The following is a 19683-nucleotide window of genomic DNA, read 5'->3' as shown; positions in this document are numbered from 1 at the left end:
AAAATACTCAGGACACCAGGTGAAGAAGGGAGAGAAGCTGACCGAGGATTTGTAGAGGAGACACTGGGCGTAGCCTTCTAGCTTTGCTCCCTTTGAATTTGTATAGATTTGTTTATCTGATTAATCAATCGGCAATTTGGAAGACACAAAGCATGTACCACCCAATAATGAAAGCTAAGTCCATGGGACTCAAAGCCCCATACCTATCACGTGCCTGGCACAAGAGAGGCATAGTAAATGACATTTAACCTGAAGTGAACTGCATCCACAACCCCAGACAAGAAATGAACTAATGAGTTCCCAGTCTGCCACGCCTAAGGGCCCCACTGTCATTGTATGGCAAGGAGGTTTAGCGCTGATGGGAGAATCCAACTCTTTAAGCCAGTCCATGTCACTCACTTTCCCCAGAGCCAGATCTTAGTTTGGGCATTTCCCACAGCCCTCACTGATCTGAGACTTGGCCACCGACCAACCAGAGCAAACCATCACCATCCAGATATTTAAGCACTTCCACTGTGTTTCCTCTGACCTTGCACCTCTTCGCCTATCACCTTTAGTCTAGATAACAAAAGAATAGGTATTTGGTGTTTTGTGTATTGGGTTCTCCAATAGAGGGAGAATCCGCACATCCATACCAATTAATCCTGCCTAGAATGAAATGGAAACTTCCTCTTCAGACTAGTATAGACTACTATTTCTTTAACAATAATCATCCTTTAATAGGCTTGATGAAAATGATATAGGGAAGGATACTGTTCGACACCGCTGCAAGGGAATTGTCACTTGTTTTTCCTTTTTTAAGATTTTATTTATTTATTTGAGAGAAAGAGTGAGTGAGAGAGCAGGAACACAAGCAGGGAAGAAGGAGAAGGAAAGGGAGAAGCAGACTACCCACTGAACAGGGAGCCCACAGTGGGGCTCGATCCCAAACTCTGGGATCATGACCTATGCCAAAGACAGACATCCACGCACCCCTGTCACTTGTCTCTTAACTCATGCCTAGGGTTGTTGTTAAAACAATAATTATCTCAATGGCAAACATCCAGAGACAACACCAGGACCTGAGGTTTCAGTACTGGTTGGGGCAAGCAAGAGACCCAGAAGCAAGACAAAGTGGGTCTTAATAAAATCCAGTTTATACCCATAATAACCAAAGCAATCTTGAAAAAGAAGAGCAAATTTGGAGGATTTACACTTAACCGATTTCAAAACTTACTCTAAAGGTACAGACAGTATCAAAGACAGTATAGATCTGTCATAAGGACAAACATACAGATCAATGGAACAGAACTGAGACTCTAGGAATAAACCCTGATATATACGGTTGATTTTCAACAAGGGTGTTAAGGTAATTCAATAGGAAATGACAGTGTTTTCAACAAATGGTGCTAGGACAACTGAACAGCCACATACAACAGTATGAATTTAGACTCAACTCATAACACACATAAAAATTAATCCAAAAGGAATTGTAGTCCTAAATGTAAGATCTAAAATTATAAACATTTTAGAAGAAAACAAGGGAAAGTATTTGTGACACTGAGTTAACTACAGATTTCTTGGGTATGAAATCAAAAGAATAATCTATAAAAGAAAAAAATTAAAATAAAAATTTTATCGATAAATTCAATTTCACTTAAAGTAAAAACTTCTGTCCTTTTTTTTTTTTCAAAGATTTATTTCTTTATTTATTTGACAGACAGAAATCACAAGTAGGCAGAGAGGCAGGTGGGGTTGGGGGGGGGGGGAAGCAGGCTCCCTGCTGAGCAGAGAGCCTGATGTGGGGCTCGATCCCAGGACCTTGGGATTATGACCTAAGCCGAAGGCAGAGGCTTTAACACACTGAGCCACCCAGGCACCCCAAAACTTCTGTGCTTTAAACAACACTATTTAAAAACTAAAAAACAAAAACAAGCCACAGACTTTGGAAATCATGTATCTGATAAAAGACTTGTATCCAGAATACATAAACAATACTTACAACTCTACAATAAAAAGGCAAATGTTCAAATTAAAAATTGGGCTAAGAATTTGAAAGACACTCCTCCAAAGGAGAGATACATTTATGTCAATTTAAATGCATGAAAATATATTCTACATCTTAGTCACGAGCAAAATGCAAATCAAAACCACAGTGAGAACATTTCACACCACCAGGATGGCTATAATCAAGAAACACAGAACATAACATCTGGTGAGAACTTGGAGTAATCGTAACTCCCGTGCACTGTTGGTGGGACTGTAACTTGGTGCACTCTGAGAAGTTTTTGGCAGTTTCTTGAAATGTAAGACAGAAACTTACCATACAACTCAGCAATTCCACTCCTAGGAATCTAACCAAAAGAAATGAAAACATATGTTCACTCCAAGAATTATATGTGAACATTTATAGCAACATTATTCACAATAGCCTCAAACTGAAAACAGCTCATGTCCATCAACTTGTAAATGGATAAACAAAATGTGGTACTACCATAAAATGAAATGCTATTTAGACATAAAAAGAAAATATTTATACCTATTTATACCTACTGGATGAACCTCAAAAGCATTATGCTAAGTAAAAGCTTCAGTATACAAGAGACTACATATTGTACGATTCCTTTTATATGAAATGTTCTAAAGAGGCAAATCCACAGTGAGAGAAAATTGATGACCAGTTGTCTGGGGCTAGGGGGGGATTTGGGAGTAAGTACATACGGTCCTGAGGGTGATGGCAGCATTCTAAAATTGAATTATGATGATGGTTGCATAATCCCATAAACTTACTAAAATTCACTGACTAGCATACTTTAAACAGGTCAATTTTATGGAATATAAATCATGCTCCAATAAACCTGTGTGTAAAAAAAAAACAAAGGCTTTAATAGTTTTTTATAGATTCTTACCAACAATTACTTGATGAATTTGCTTTGGCGTCAAAATTAAGCTGCAATCATGTTTTTCATGGGGCGTGGATGGTTCTGATTTAAGTCCTTTGAGAACCTGTAGAAAAATGTTACTCCAAAATTAATTCTGAATATTACCAAAAGATATTTTAAGAATTCTCATGACTCAGTGAAATATTAAATATTGCACATGCCTTTCTTTTCAGAGCCTTCGTCTCCTTGGAGTCTATATTTCTGGTATTTAGTAACTGGTTAGGTTTGATCAGACACTTTCCTGAACATAATTCCTCTTCTATTTCCGTTTCTGAGAGCGAGGGTGACTTTAGACCCGATGCTGGCTGTAATCCTATGTCTGTATCGTTATATGAATACATGCATTCCCTATTGAAATCATAATAATAACTAATTGAGGCCAAAGGTTTTAGAAAATATACTGGCAAACCCCAACATTCCCCATAGCTCATGCTGCTGCTACCACACTCAGAACCACTTACAAAGAATGGTGCACCAATCTGCATAAAATTACCTTCTGCCGAGAAGACCCCATTCTCAAAGACCTCACCAAGGAAGTCATGCCCACCCCACCACAACCAAGGACAGTTCACTATCAAAGGCTGACACACAGCACAAAAGACAAGCCCTTTAAAAAAAGAGACAGAGAAGCCCCTTTGGCTCAATGTAGGAACATCTATGAGGCACAATTTATGCTTCAAGAGACCCTAGGCCTCAAGCTGAGTATAAGCCTCACCTGAAAGACAACATTTCGCAGTTCCCTCCCCTGCCCTACCCTGCTTCCCTCATCTTGTTTCTCCTAAAAGAACACTGTGCAGGAACCCATCTCAAGAATTGCTTCTGGGGGCGCCTGGGTGGCTCAGTGTATTAAGCCGCTGCCTTCGGCTCAGGTCATGATCTCAGGGTGCTGGGATCGAGCCCCGCATCGGGCTCTCTGCTCCGTGGGGAGCCTGCTTCTCTCTCTCTGCCTGCCTCTCTGCCTACTTGTGATCTCTCTCTCTGTCAAATAAATAAATAAATAAAAATCTTTAAAAAAAAAAAATTAAAAAAAAAAAAAAAAGAATTGCTTCTGGAGGGCACCTGGGTAGCTCGGTCGGTTAAGTGTCTAGCTTCAGCTAGGGTCATAATCCCAGGGTCCTAGGATTGAGCCCCGCATCAGTCTCCCTGCTCGTCGGGGGCCCTGCTTCTCCCTCTCCCTCCCTCTCCCACTGCTTATGTTCCCTCTCTCGCTGTGTCTCTCTATAAATAAAATCTTATTTAAAAAAACTGCTTCTGGAATAAAACCAACATAAGACATTCCCAGACCAAAAGTAAGGAAGGAAATAACCTCAGTTAAAGTAGTTCAAGGTGTTGCTATGTTCATATATGAAAAGGCCACTTAAATCACTAAAAAGAAACTAAGGAGTAAAGAAAAAAAAAAACCTGGCCCTGCAGGAACCACGATCCATTTCGTACTGTTTGAGGAAGTGAACTTTACCTCTCTGCTTGTTTCCGTAGGCGCACACTTCTTAAATGTTTAATGTATCTTTCATAATAGTTTACATGTGCTTGCTTTTCCATTTTTTCAAATTTAGTATATGCATAATCAGGATCGACATAGTTGTATCTTGGAATTTTTGTGAAAATCGTCCTACAAGATGAGAAAGTTATGTCGATATTTATATATATGCATTGATTTAATCAGTCTTTATTGAGTGTCTCCTATGCCAGCGGCAAAGCACAGAATGGTGAAGAGAGCAGGTCCTAGTCCTTTCCCTCATATCCTCTTACATGGCAAGACATTATGACACAGAGAACCAGAATAAGATCTAATTTTCTTCCTAATCTAATTAGAGAAAATTCCTAAGGTCACTGGGATACAATGGTGCCTACTTTAAAACTACTCTTACGGAATTAATCAAGTAAGCAATTTGGAGATTTCTAGATTTACACACAGGACTAGATCTGAATCTGGTTAGTGTTTCCTAAATTAGTTACTTTAAGATTGTTGTGAAAAAAAAATTAGAAAAATACATACATAATCATAAATCCTTTTGCTAAACATATTACTTTTTTAGTATCTCAAAGCTTATGCAAGTACCATCAATGGCATAGAGAGAAACCAATCCATAAATAAAGTACATCTACTTTATATCTCATGATCACTCATCTGAGTTCATGTTCTTCCTTTCATTTGCCACGTATTCTCCAAAAAAACAATGTATAATTATTCAGATCTTCTGATCTTGGTCTGCCTAATTCTCAACAGATTTTAACAATCATTAAGACTCTTACCCTCAATAATTAACTCAAGTATGAATCTATTAGTTATACGGTCAAACGAAATTTAGTATTTGTCCCTGTTTTCAACAAGTCCTAAATGGTTATGTATGATAACTTTAGCTGAATGACAGTCGTTATGAGAATAAGGCAGTAAGAGAAAAATAAATGCTCTGCTATTCAAAAACAGTTGTTGAAAAGTCCCCCAAGAACCAAAGCAATCTTGAGAAGGATAAAGCTGGAGGTAATACAATTCCAGATTTAAAGATAAACTACAAAGCTATAATAATCAAGACAGTATGGTACTGGCAAAAAATTGACACCTAGATCAACAGAAAAAAATAGAGAGCCCAGAAATAAACCCATGCTTATACAGTCAATTAATCTTCCATAAAGGAGGCAAGAACATACAATGAGGAAAAGACAGTCTCTTCAATAAATGATGCTAGGAAAACAGGACAGTTACACGCAAAAGAATGAAATTGGACCACTCTCTCACACCATAGACAAAAATAAACTCAAAATGGAATAAATATCTAAATGTGAGATTTGAAGCCATAAAACTCCCAAAAGAAAACATAGGCAGTAATCTCTTTGACATCAGCCTTAGCAATATTTTTCAGGTTATGTCTCCTCAGGCAAGGGAAACAAAAGTAAAAATAAACTATTTGGTTACAATAAACTAAAAAGCTTTTGCACAATGAAGGAAACCATCAGCAAAATGAAAAGGCAACCTACTAATGGGAGAAGATATCTGCAATGATATGTGCAATGAGGAGTTAATATCCAAAATATATGTATCTATTTAGAACTTATACAACTCAACATCAAAAAAACCCAAATAATCCAATTCAAAAATGGGAGGATGACTAGAATAGACATTTTTCCAGAGAAGACATACATGTGGCCAACTGACTCATGAAAATGTGTTCAACATCACTTACCATCAGGGAAATAAAAATCAAAACCACAATGACATGTCCCCTTACACAAGTCAGGATGGCTAATATTAAAAAGACAAGAGATAATAAGTGTTGATGAGGATGTAGAAAAAAGGGAACCGTCCTGCACTGTTGGTGTGAATGTAAATTAGTACAGCCACTGAGGAAATCGGTATGGAAGTTCCGCAAAAACATAAAAAACAAAAATACCATACAACCCAGTAATTCCACTTCTGGGTATTTACCCAAAGAAAACAAAAACACTAATTCAAAAAGATATGTGCAATAGCCAAGATATGGAAGAAATCTAAGTGTCTATGAATAGATGCATGAATAAATAAGATATAATACATACACATATATACATATATGTGTGTGTATATATGTAAACACACACGCACACACACAATAGAATATTACACTCACCCATAAAAAAGAATGAAATCTTGCCATTTGCAACATGGATGGACTGAGGGAATTATGCTAAGAGAAATAAGTCAGAGAACAAAAGATAAATGCCATACGATTTCACTTATATGTAAAATCTAAAAAACAAAACAGAAAAACAGAAATACAAATACAGAGATAAACTAGTGGTTGCCAGGGAAGAGGAGAGTAAGGAGGATGGGTAATATAGGTGAAGGGGATAAAAGAGGTACAAATTGCTGGTTATAAAATAAATAAGTCACAGAGATGAAAACTACAGCATAGAAAATATTGTCAATAATACTGTAACAACATTATAAGATGACAGATGACAGCTATACTTACAAGAACTCTCTACTGTATATAATTGTCAAATCGATATGATATACACCTGAAACTAATATATTTCATATCAACTATAATTCAGTAAAAAATTAAAGCAAGCAAAAAAAAAAGAAAGAAAACAAAGACAGTTGCTGAAATTCAAATTTTCCTCAGGCTTGAGGAACCTTAACCACATTTAGAATCTAGAAATGGTTCCTATATCTGAAAGTCCCAAGGTCTGCAACAAGGAGTAAAGGAAAGACATGGAAAGAAGTAGTAAAGTAAATGCCTAGAGTCACAAAGAGCTGGTTATTAACATACCTAAATGCTTATTAGCACCATAAAGAAAAAAACTTCATGAAGCTAGCACACTGAATTCAACAACACATTGAAAAAAATCATTCGCCATGATCAAGTAGGATTTATTGCTGGGTTGCAAAGTGGTTCAAAATTTGAAAATAATCAACATGATTCTTCACATCAGTAAGAGAAAGGATAAAAACCATATGATCATTTCAATAGACATAGAAAAAGAATTTGACAAAGTACAACATCTACTCATGATAAAAATCCTAAACAAAGTAGGTTTAGAGGGAACATACCTCAAAAGAATAAAGGCCATAAACTAAAAACCCACAACTAATATCATACCCGATGGGGAAAACTGAGAGCTTTTCCCCTAAGACCAGGAACAAGACAAGAATGTCCACTCTCACCACTTCCATTCAACAGGGTACAGGAAGTCCTAGCCACAGCAGTCAAACAACAAGAAGAAATAAAAAGCATCCAATTAGGTAAGGAAGAAGTAAAATGTTCATTATTTGCAGATAACATGATATTATATATAGAAAATCTGAAAGACTTCACCAAAAAATCGCCAGAACTGATACACAATTTCAGGAGACGCGGGATACAAAATCAATCTATAGAAATCTGTTGCATTTCTATAACTTAATAATAAAGTGGTAGAAAGAGGAATTAAGAAAACAATCACATTTACAATGGGACCCAACATAATAAGATACTTAGAAACCAACCAAATCAAAGAGGTGAAAGATTTATACTCTGAAAACTATAAAACACTGATGAAAGAAATTGAATATGACACTAAGAAATGGAAAGACAGTCCACTTTCATGGATTGGAGAACAAATATTATTAAAATGTCCATACTAGTGGTGCCGGCTTAGCTCAGTGAGTTAAGCGGCTGCCTTTGGCTCAGGTATGATCCGAGGGTTCTGCGATCAACTTCCAAATCGGACTCCTTGCTCAGTGGGGAACCTGCTTCTCCCTCTGCCTGCTGCTCCCGCTGCTTGTGCTGTCTCTCTCTCTCTCTCTGACAAATAAAAAAAAAATCTCAAAAAAAAGACCTAAATATGAGACCTGAAACCCCCATAAAAATCCAATGTGAGAACAGAGGCAGTAACCTCGTTGTCACTGCCATAGCAATTTTCTAGGTATGTCTCCTAAGGTAAGGGAAACGAAAGCAAAATAAACTACTGGGACCACTTAAAAATAAAAAGGTTCTTCGGGGGGCGCCTGGGTGGCTCAGTGGGTTAAAGCCTCTGCCTTTCACTCAGGTCATGATCCCAGGGTCCTGGGATGGAGTCTCGCGTCGGGCTCTCTGCTTGGCAGGGAGCCTGCTTCCTCCTCTCTCTCTCTCTGCCTGCCTCTCTCCCTATTTGTGATCGCTGTCTGTCAAATAAATAAATAAATAAAATCTAAAAAAAAAAAAAAAAAGGTTCTTCGGGGCGCCTGGGTGGCTCCGTAGGTTAAAGCCTCTGCCTTCGGCTCAGGTCATGATCCCAGGGTCCTGGGATCGAGCCCCGCATCGGGCTCTCTGCTCCACAGGGAGCCTGCTTCCTCCTCTCTCTCTGCCTGCCTCTCTGCCTAGTTGTGATTTCTCTCTGTCAAATAAATAAAGAAAAGAAAAAAAAGTTCTTCACAGTGAAGGAAATAACCAACAAAATAACAAGGCAACCTACAGAATGGTAGAAGATATTTGAAAAGGACATATCCAATAAAGGGTTACTATTGAAAATGAAGACCTTATACAACTAAAGACCCAAAAAACAAATAATTCAATCAAAAAAGGGCAGAAGACATGAACAGACATCCCTCCAAAAAAGACATTCAGATGGCCAACAGACACATCAAAAGATGTTCATCATCGTTTACCGTCGGGGAAATACAAATCAAAACTACAATGAGCTATCACCTCATACCTGTCAGAATGGCTAAAATGAACAACACAAGAAACAACAGTGTTGGTGAGGATGTGGAGAAAGGGGAACCCTGTTGCACTGTTAGTGGGAATGCAAACTGGTGCAGCCACTCGAAAACAGTATGGAGGTTCCTCAAAAAATTAAAAATGGGGCGTCTGGGTGGCTCTGTCGTTAAGCTTCTGCATTCACCTCAGGTCATGATGGCAGGGTCCTGGGATAGAGCCCACATCAGGCTACCTGCTCAGTAGGAAGCCTGTTTCTCCCTCTCTCACTCCCCCAATTGTGTTCCCTCTTTCTTTCTCTCTCTGTCAAATAAATAAATAAATAAAATCTTTTTTAAAATTAAAAATAGGGGCACCTGGGTAGCTCAGTGGGTAAAGCCTCTGCCTTCAGCTCAGGTCATGGTCTCAGGTCCTGGGATCAAGCCCCGCATCAGGCTCTCTGCTCAGCGGGGAGCCTGATTCCCCCTTTCTTTCTCTGCCTGCCTCGCTGCCTACTTGTGATCTCTCTCTCTGTCAAATAAATAAATAAAATCTTTTTAAAAAATTAAAAATAAAATTACCCTAAGATCCAGCAATTGCACTACTGGTTATTTACCCAAAGAACACAAAAACACTAATTCAAAGGGATACACACACCCCTACGTTTACTGTAGCATTATTTACAATAGCCAAGATATGGAAGCAGCCCAAGAGTCCATCAACTGATGAATAAAGAGATTGTGGTATATATATACTATGGAATATTATTCAGTCATTAAAAAAAAGAATGAAATCTTGCCATTTGCAATGACATGGATGGAGCTAGAGAGTATAACACTATAGGAAGTAAGTCAGTCAAAGAAAGATAAATACCATATAATTTCACTCATACGTGCAATTTAAGGAACAAAACAAATGAGCAAAGGGATAAAAAGAGAGAACGAGAGAGAGAAATCAAGAAACAGACTCTTAATTACAGAGAACAAACTGATGTTACCAGAGGGGAGGCAGGTGAGGGGATGGGGTGAACAGGTGACACGGATTAAGGGGTACACTTGGTGTGATGAGCACCAGGTGATATATGGAAAAGCTGAACTGTACACCTGAAACTAATAATACACTTTATGTTAACTAACTGGAATTGAAATAAAATTTTTTTAATTTTTTTTTAAGATTATTTATTTGACAGACAGAGATCACCAGTAGGTGGAGAGGCAGGCAGAAAGAAAGAGAGGAGGAAGCAGGCTCCCCACAGAGCAGAGAACCCAATGCGGGGCTCGATCCCAGGACCCTGAGATCACAACCTGAGCCAAAGGCAGAGAACCCACTGAGCCACTCAGGTGCCCCGAAATAAAAATTTTTTAAAAAAGAATAAACTTCATGAAATACCTCTTTAGCTTTGAGTAGGTTGATTTTTTTTTTAAATGTTCAAAATACAAGGGACAAGGATTATTTTTTTAAAAGCTTTTTTTTTAAGGATTTTACTTATTTATTTGACACAGAGAGAGAGAGAGAGAGTGAGAGAGGGAATACAAGCAGGGAGAGTGGGAGAACGAGAAGCTGGCTTCCCACTGAGCAGGGAGCACGATATGGGCTCGATCCCAGGACCCCAGGGATCATGACCTGAGCAGAAGGCAAAGGCTTAATAACTGAGCCAACCTGGCAACCCCAGGGGACAAAGATTATTATGCAAATAAAACACTTTTCTTCGTTTATTTTTTTTTTAAAGATTTTATTTATTTATTTGACAGACAGAAATTACAAGTAGGCAGAGAGGCAGGCAGAGAGAGAGAGGAGGAAGCAGGCTTCCTGCTGAGCAGAGAGCCCGATGCGGGGCTCGATCCCAGGACCCTGGGATCATGACCTGAGCCGAAGGCAGAGGCTTTATTCCACTGAGCCACCCAGGCGCCCCTTCTTCATTTATTTATTAAAAAGTATTTACCCAGAGCCTGTTATATGCCTGACACTCTTCTAAACACAGGACATACTGTAGTAAACAAAAATTAGAAAAAAATTCCAAACTTACTTTCTTGTCAAAATCATTAATGAAATGCATTAAGAAATAAAATAGCAATTTATAGTTACCAACAATTTCATACATCATAAAATTTCATTAAAGTTACTAATTGCTAACCAGAAAAAAACTAAATTTTGTATCTCTATTAATATGGAAAAGAGTAAATTGAGAAAAATAATTTTGGCCATGAGAGAAATAGGAAATTTTTAGTTTTCTTCAAAAAAAAAAAAAATCTGGCAAGATCTATAAAGAGCTTATCAAACTCAACACCCAAAATACAAATAATCCACTGAAGAAATGGGCAGAAGACATGAACAGACATTTCTCCAAAGAAGACATACAAATGGCCAACAGACACATGAAAAAATACTCCACATCACTTGTCATCAGGGAAATACAAATCAAAACCACAATGAGATAGCACCTCACGCCAGTCAGAAAGGCTAAAATTAAGAAGAAACAACAAATGTTGATGAGGATGTGGGGAAAGGGGAACCCTCTTATGCTCTTGCTGGAAATGCAAGCTGGTAACGGCACTCTGGAAAACAGTACGGTGGTTCCTAAAATAGAGTTACCCTACAACCCAGCAATTACAGTACAATGTATTTACCCAAAGGATACAAACATTTTGATTCAGAGAGGCATATGCACCCCAATGTTTATAGCAGCAATGTAAACAATAGCCAAAACTATAGCAAGAGCCCAGATGTTCATCGGCAGATGAATGAATAAAGAGGTGGTGTATATATATATAATGGAATATTAGTCAGCCATCAAAAAATGGAAAGCTTGCCATTTGCAACGATATGGTTGGAACTAGAGGGTATTATGCTAAGGGAAAAAGTCAATCAGAGAAAGATAATTATCGTATGATTTCACTAATATGTGGAATTTAAGAAACAAAATAGAGGCTCTTAGGGGAAGGGTGGGTGATGGGCATTAAGGAGGGCATGTGATGTAATGAGCACTGGGTATTATATGCAACAGGTGAATCACTGAACTCTACTTCTGATACTGGTAATATACTACATGTTAATTGATAGAATTTAAATAATTTTTTTAAATCTGGCAGAACTACATTTTACCTAAATTGAATTTAAATAAAGAATATTTTTTAAATCTGGCATTTTTAGATCATATGATTAAGACTGATTTAGACAGAAAAAATATTAAATTAACATATGTCTATACAAACATATTTGTATAAACATAGGAAAGAACTGAAAAGGATACATAAAAAGTTGTTCCCAACAGATACTTCTGTATGGGAGGGAGTGCAATGAGTCAGAGGGAGAAGTAAGTTTTCCTTTTTTATACTACATAATTATTTAAACTGGCATCTGAGTAATTTCTGCACTCCTATGTTCCATGGTACTTGTCAAACAATAGAGAAAGGCTGGTATGAATAAAATCTTAAAATAAAATAATACTGACTATGCAAAGACTCAGAATTTTCCAATTGTGAATAATAAAACAATTATGGCCTTACATCAAATGATATTGCAAGAAAACGGCTATAAAATTAAGTGAGCTCACCAAAGGTAAAGAGAGAAATCCCAGATTATCAAGTTTAGATAGTGTACTAGTAGCACACCAACAGGCAAAAAAGAAACCCGTTTCAGTCTCAAATGTGTAAAAACCGGGATGCCTGGGTTCCTTTTCACTAAGCACTTGTAAGGTAGTAATTTCTTTGAGGTTTAGATCGATATAAATTGAGGTTTAACATCACTTTTGATCCTAACTGTTGAGGTCTTAGTTCAGTTTGGGATTGGTTATGAGAAATGTGACTTTGAGGGGAACAAAGGTCATGATGATGATGACAAAGACTGGTTTTTCACAGCTGTAAATGTTTATTTTTACCTTAGATAAATTCAAGCTATCAGCCATACTTAATGAATATGACAGTCAAGTCTGAGAACTTGATATATTTCTTTTTTTTTCTTGAAGATTTTATATATTGGGGCACCTGGGTGGCTCAGTGGGTTGAAGCCTCTGCCTTCGGCTCAGGTCATGATCTAAGGGTCCTGGGATCGAGACCCGCATCGGGCTCTCTGCTCAGCGGGGAGCCTGATTCTCCCCTTCTTTCTCTGCCTGCCTCTCTGCCTACTTGTGATCTCTGTCAAATAAATAAATAAAATCTTTAAAAAAAAAAAGATTTTATTTATTTATTTGACAAGAGATCACAAGTAGGCAGAGAGAGGGAAGGGAAGCAGGCTCTCCGCTGAGCAGAGCGCCGGATGCTGGGCTCGATCCCACGACTCTGGGATCATGACCTGAGCCGAAGGCAGAGGCTTCAACCCACCGAGCCACCCAGGCGCCCCTTGATATATTTCTAAACGTGATTTTTTTTCTATTACTCTATACTTGTCAACAGCATATTTTAATAATCATCTGGTAAACAATTCCCTTCCTGTAAAGTATACAGGAGAGGTGATGAGAGGTAGGACAAAGCAAATATAGTAGCATTCAATAACCATCAACTCCAGTGTAAAACAAAACAAGAGAGATAAAATAAAATGTTATTACTCTTATTATTATCATCATCATTAGTTTGCTACAACAGGATCTGCTAAGACCTGCATATCATGTTGGTGACTGTGTCTTTCAAAATTTCTGGTTTTTAAAATAACATGTTACCTGAAAAGTTTACGCTGGTCTCCAGACTTGATACTTGTAGCTCGATCATTGGGAAAGGCTATCACTGCACCCTTCATTGACTCTTTACTTATGCGATGATTGTGAAGACGTGTCATGGCTGATTGAAGCATTGTAACAGGTGCACAGTCCTTGTATTTAGGCAAGTCTCTAACCACAAATTGTCCCGTAGGATTAGTGACCAAAGGGGATATACCTTTTATAGAATTGGATATTAAGTTAAATGTTTTTTTAAATTATAGCTTTCCAATTAATATCCATGTATTAATACACTACACCATTGGTTCTAACTTAAAACTAAATCCCTAAACAAACAAATTCAGAAAATACAACTATTTCATCTAATAAATGGACATACACAAAACAATTTATAAAATATTGCACATATAAAAAAGAAAACATAGTTACTCAAAGGAATGAATTAGCCTATGTGACATAAGATTTTACAGATCAGAGAGAGCTGAATATCAGCAATTTCATATGGATCAATGTATAAAAGATAATTGAGTATTGCAGCCACAAGATAATCCATGGAATGGTCAAAAGTAGTTTATATTATAGACTCAAACAAAAATGTAGAAGAATAAAATATAAAAACCATTAAAATATTTAATAAATTTTTTTTTAATTTTTTTTTCCATTTTATTTATTTTTTCAGTGTAACAGTATTCATTCTTTTTGCACAACACCCAGTGCTCCATGCAAAACGTGCCCTCCCCATTACCCACCACCTGTTCCCCCAACCTCCCACCCCTGACCCTTCAAAACCCTCAGGTTGCCCCAACCTCCCACCCCTGACCCTTCAAAACCCTCAGGTTGTTTTTCAGAGTACATAGTCTCTTATGGTTCACCTCCCCTCCCCAATGTCCATAGCCCGCTCCCCCTCTCCCAATCCCACCCCCCCCAGCAACCCCCAGTTTGTTTTGTGAGATTAAGAGTCATTTATGGTTTGTCTCCCTCCCAATCCCATCTTGTTTCATTAATAAATTTTATAGATCACTAAACCAATGCTATGCAAACTGTAATCCCAAAATGGAAGCATCAACAACTGTCAGGGTCATGTTAGAAATGCAAATCTTTGGGTTCTACCAAAGTCTTATATAACAATCAATTCTGGGATATTGACCAATGAGATCTATTTTAACCAGCCTTCTTTGTGATTTTGATGCATTCATAAGGTAAGAACCACAAGATAAGACCACATTTGACATATATAACTAAGCAATCAGTGTGTTAAAAAGAATCCTATATAAACTTAATTTAAGAAAAAGTGTGTCCACATTAGCTTACCAGGATTCAATCTCATCACAACTTTCTTGGTGGAAGGTTTGCAGATGCTCTTGAAATCTAAATATATTTGATGAAAAGGCTTCAGTGATGACTGCAAATTTTCATCTGCCACTAAGCCAATAATCTCTATCAGTTGCTTCACTTTAAAGACTCCTACTTGATGTGGAATGAATGAACATGTCACATTCTAAAAAAAGAAAAAGTAACAAGTTGCTATAGGCTGAATGTTTGTGAATCCCCCAAACTCGTATGTTTAAACCTAATGCCCATGTAATGGAATTAGGATAGGTAGGGCCGTTGGTATGCGATTAGGTCATAGGATTAGTGCTCTTATAAAAGAGGCCCCACAAAGCTCCCTAGACTCTTCTACCATGTAATAAAACAATTAGAAGGCTATAACTAGGAGGAGGGCCCTTACCTGACCAAGTTGGCACCTTGATCTAAGACTTCGAGCCTACAGTACTGTGTGAAATAAATTTCTGTTGTATAAACCATGCAATCTATGGTATTTTGTTTCAGCAGTCCAAATGGATTACAAAAATAATATTAAACTGTTGGGAAAAAAATAAAAAGCAACAAAAAAACTATTTATAGGGGCACCTGGGTTAAGCCTCTGCCTTCGGCTCAGGTCATGATCTCAGGGTCCTAGGATCGAGCCCCGCAATGGGCTCTCTGCTAAGCGGGGATCCTGCTTCGCTCTCTCTCTCTGCCTGCCTCTCTGCCTACTTGTGATCTCTCTCTGTCAAATAAAATCAATCTTTAAAAAAATAAGAAGAACTTTATAAAATTTTTAAGGAGAGCTCGTCCATCACCATAATATAAAAGAAGCTTAGAAATACCATATATGGGGGCGCCTGGGTGGCTCAGTGGGTTAAGCCTCTGCCTTCGGCTCAGGTCATGATCCCAGGGTTCTGGGATGGAGCCCCGCATGGGGCATTCTGCTCAGCGAGGAGCCTGCTTCCCTCCCTCTCTCTGCCTGCCTCTGTGCCTACTTGTGATCTCTGTCTGTCAATAAATAAATAAAAATCTTAAAAAAAAAAAAGAAATACCATATATGACATTGACAGACCTTTAAGACATATATTAGTGGAAAAGTATTCAAGAAAAAATTAAGAACGATGGTACTGAAGCACCTCCAGAATAGCAAATCAAGGATCTCCAAATATCCACTCCTCTAAAGGAGAAAGAAGCCACTGCAGTAACTGTCAAAATCAACTTTACACATATTTTATAATTACCCAAAGCTTATAAAAATCCAAGGAATATTTAAGAAAAAAATAGCTGATCAGCCATCAGAAAGTATGAATACCCACCATTTACACTGACATGGATGGAACTGGAGGGGATTATGCTAAGTGAAATAAGTAAAGCAGAGAGAGACAATAATCATATGTTTCACTCATATGTGAAATATAAGGAATAGCACAGAAATCATAAGGGAGGGGCGCCTGGGTGGCTCAGTGGGTTAAGCCTCTGCCTTCAGCTCAGGTCATGATCCCAGGGTCCTGGGATCGAGCCCCACATGGGGCTCTCTGCTTATCAGGGAGCCTGCTTCTCCTCTCTCTCTGCCTGCCTCTCTGCCTACTTGTGATCTCTGTCAAATAAATAAATAAAATCTTTAAACAAACAAACAAAAAAAGATCATAGGGGAAGGGAGAGAAAACTGAATGAGAAGAAATCAGAGAGGGAGACAAACCATGAGACTCTTGATTCCAGGAAACACACTGAGGGTTGTGGAAAGGGAGGTAGGTTGGGGACAGGGGGATGGGGTAACTAGGTGATACGCATTAAGGACGGCATGTGATGTGAGGAGCATTGGGTGTTATATGCAACTAATAAATCATTAAACACTACATCAAAAACTATTGATGTACTATATATTGGCTAACTAAATTTAAATAAAATTTAAAGACTAGCTGAATCTCTGAAAGAACAACAGGTTTTGTGTCATTTTTATAGACTGCCATCCCATCCTCCTATTCTAGTTTTGAGCTCTTTTTGAAAAATGACAGCCTTGTAACTATGGCAGCTGTAAAAACTATTAGCCTGCCAGCTGTAAAAACTATTAGCCTAGCAGCCAGGGAGGGAAAAGACTGGGTTTGGAGCTCTCCAAAAATCCTATCCCCAGAGAATTGTCCCTATTTGTCCTGTCTAGAAGCTAGCTAAAAAGCCTACTATAAGGGTATTATTTTTAACTGACCTGGTTCAGGGCTCATTCTTTGTAAACTCTCTTCCCTGTTTTGTACCCCCTTATCCTCCTCCCCCATCAAAAAATCAGCAGCAATTGCTAAACATCACAGCAACTTGAAGTAGCATAAGGCCAATAAGAGGCAAAACAAAACAAAAAAGGAAAATGAAAACAGAAAATATTCAGAGGGTATTTGAAAAGCTCTGACATACTCCTGGGAATCTAGATCATCACACGCATGTGTGTGACAGTGTATATGCCCAGGAAAGACTTGAGAAAGCTCTAATTTCTGACATCTGGCTGACTTGTACAAGGTGAAATTAAAGGCCAAAAAAAGCTGTAAATTACCTGGCAGAACAATGAAGATATGCCTAACCCAAATACACTTACACAAAGGCTCTTGGCAAAGGCTGAGCCTTACTGATTCAAGAAATTTAAGAGAAGCTCTACCCAATCATTAGCTGACCCCTAAATTAACTGAGCAGACCACTGATTGGCTGCACACAACAAAGAAGACGACATTTACAGACTCCGTCTAAAAAGTCACTAAAGAAAAAGAACAACAGGGGTGCCTAGGTGGCTCAGTGGGTTAAGCCTCTGCCTTCAGCTCAGGTCATGATTTCAGGGTCCTGGGATGGAGCCACACATCGGGCTCTCTGCTTAGCAGGGAGCCTGCTTCCCCCTCTCTGCCTGCCTCTTTACTTGTGATCTCTCTCTCTGTCAAATAAATAAATAAAATCTTTAAAAAAAAAAAAAAACAAATAGCAATGAAACTAAATCCTGGGAACCATCTGATTTCAGAGTTGCCAAATTATACCATTTAAAATGCCCGGTTTCCAGCAAAGAATTATGCGACATGAAAAGAAAGAGGAAAGTATGGCCACTACACAGAAAAAAAATGCAATAAATAGAAACTGTGCCTGACAGGCGACTGGGTGGCTCAATCAGTTAAGCATATGCCTTCAGCTCAGGTCATGATCCCAGGGTCCTAGGATGGAAACCTGTTGGGCTCTCTACTCCGGGGGAGCCTGCTTCGCCCTCTCCCTCCACTGCTCCCCCTGCCTGGGCTCTCTTTCTCCCTCTCTCTCTGTCAGATAACTAAATGAAATCTAGAAAAAAAAAAAAAGAAGAAGCAGAAGAAAAGAAACTGCGCCTGAAGAAACCCAAATGTTGAATTTATTAGACAAACGTAAGTTGACTAATATAAATATGCTCTAAGGACTTATGGAAAATATGTTCAAAGCATTAAAGGAAGACACCAAAAGCAAAGGAAACAAAAGCAAAAAATAAACAAATAAAGTGGGACTTCATCAAATTAAAAAGCTTCTGTACAGCAAAGGAAACCATCAACAAAATGAAAAGGCACCGATGAGATGGGAAAAAATAGGACTCATTAATCATCATATTCAACCTCACTAATCATCTGGGAAATGCAAATCAAAACCATAATGAAGTATCACAGCATACCTGTCAAAATGGCTATTATCAAAAAGACAAGAAATATAAAGTGTTTAGCAATAAGAACAAAACCTTTCCATTTTTGACAACATGGATATACTTTGAAGGCATTATGCTAAGTTAAATAAGTCAGACACAGAAAAACAAATACCATATGAAATCACTTATATGTGGAATCTAAGAAACAAAAAAAGCTCATATATACACAGTATAGACTGGTGGTAGCAAGGACAAGAGGAGGCAGATGGGCGAAATGGATGAAGGGGGTCATAAGGTACAATTTCCGGTTACAAAATAAGTAAGTCATGAGGACACAATGTATAGCATAGTGACTATAGTTAATACTACTATATCACATATTTGAAAGTTGCTACAAGAGTAAATCTTTTCTTTTTAAGATTTTATTTATTTATTTGACAGAGAGAGATCACAAATAGGCAGAGAGGCAGCAGAGAGAGAGAAGGGGAAGCAGGCTCCCCACCAAGCAGAGAGCCTAATGTGGGGCTCGATCCCAGGACCCTGAGATCATGACCTGAGCCCAAGGCAGAGGCTTTAACCCACTGAGCCACCCAGGTGCCCCACTACTGAAACAAATTTAAAAAGACAAAAATAAATGGAAAGCTATCCAATTTTCATAAATTGCAAGATTTAATATTAAGATGGAAACTGAACTCTCAAAGAGATTTATAGATTCAACACAATTCCTATCAAAACCCCAGCTGCTGGGGTGTTTTGTTGTTTTTGTTTTTATCGAACTTAGTAAGCTAATTCTAAAATTCATATGAATTTTCAAGGGTCTCAAATTGGTCAAAAATTTCCTTAAAAAGATCAAATCTGAAGGACTCACATTTCCCAATATCAAAAATTACTATAACACTAATCAGTACACTGTGATACTGGCACAAAAATAAACACAGATAAATAAAAAAGAATTGAGTCCATAAACTCTTACATTTACAATCAAGTATTTTGTCAATAAGTATGCCAAGATTCCAAGATAACTGGACACCTATATGTAAA

At 38.0% G+C, this 19683-nt stretch overlaps 1 protein-coding gene across 1 annotated transcript in view; it reads right to left on the bottom strand.

Annotated features, from left to right (window-relative positions):
- CFAP47 (cilia and flagella associated protein 47) overlaps window positions 1-19683 on the bottom strand; it is a 545441-nt gene that overhangs the window by 490460 nt on the left and 35298 nt on the right. The window contains exons 9-13 of the mRNA XM_045994745.1: window positions 15018-15204; window positions 13710-13923; window positions 4378-4530; window positions 3083-3269; window positions 2889-2985 (exon numbers count right to left, since the gene is read on the bottom strand). Of these exons, the coding sequence (XP_045850701.1) occupies window positions 2889-2985; window positions 3083-3269; window positions 4378-4530; window positions 13710-13923; window positions 15018-15204 (838 nt within the window). The remainder of the gene's footprint in view (window positions 1-2888; window positions 2986-3082; window positions 3270-4377; window positions 4531-13709; window positions 13924-15017; window positions 15205-19683) is intronic.

The sequence above is a fragment of the Meles meles genome, chromosome X, assembly GCF_922984935.1.
Source record: "Meles meles chromosome X, mMelMel3.1 paternal haplotype, whole genome shotgun sequence".
Taxonomy (NCBI): domain Eukaryota; kingdom Metazoa; phylum Chordata; class Mammalia; order Carnivora; family Mustelidae; genus Meles; species Meles meles.
The sequence above is the reverse complement of the archived record's forward strand: the minus strand, read 5'-3'. Positions and strand labels throughout refer to the sequence as shown.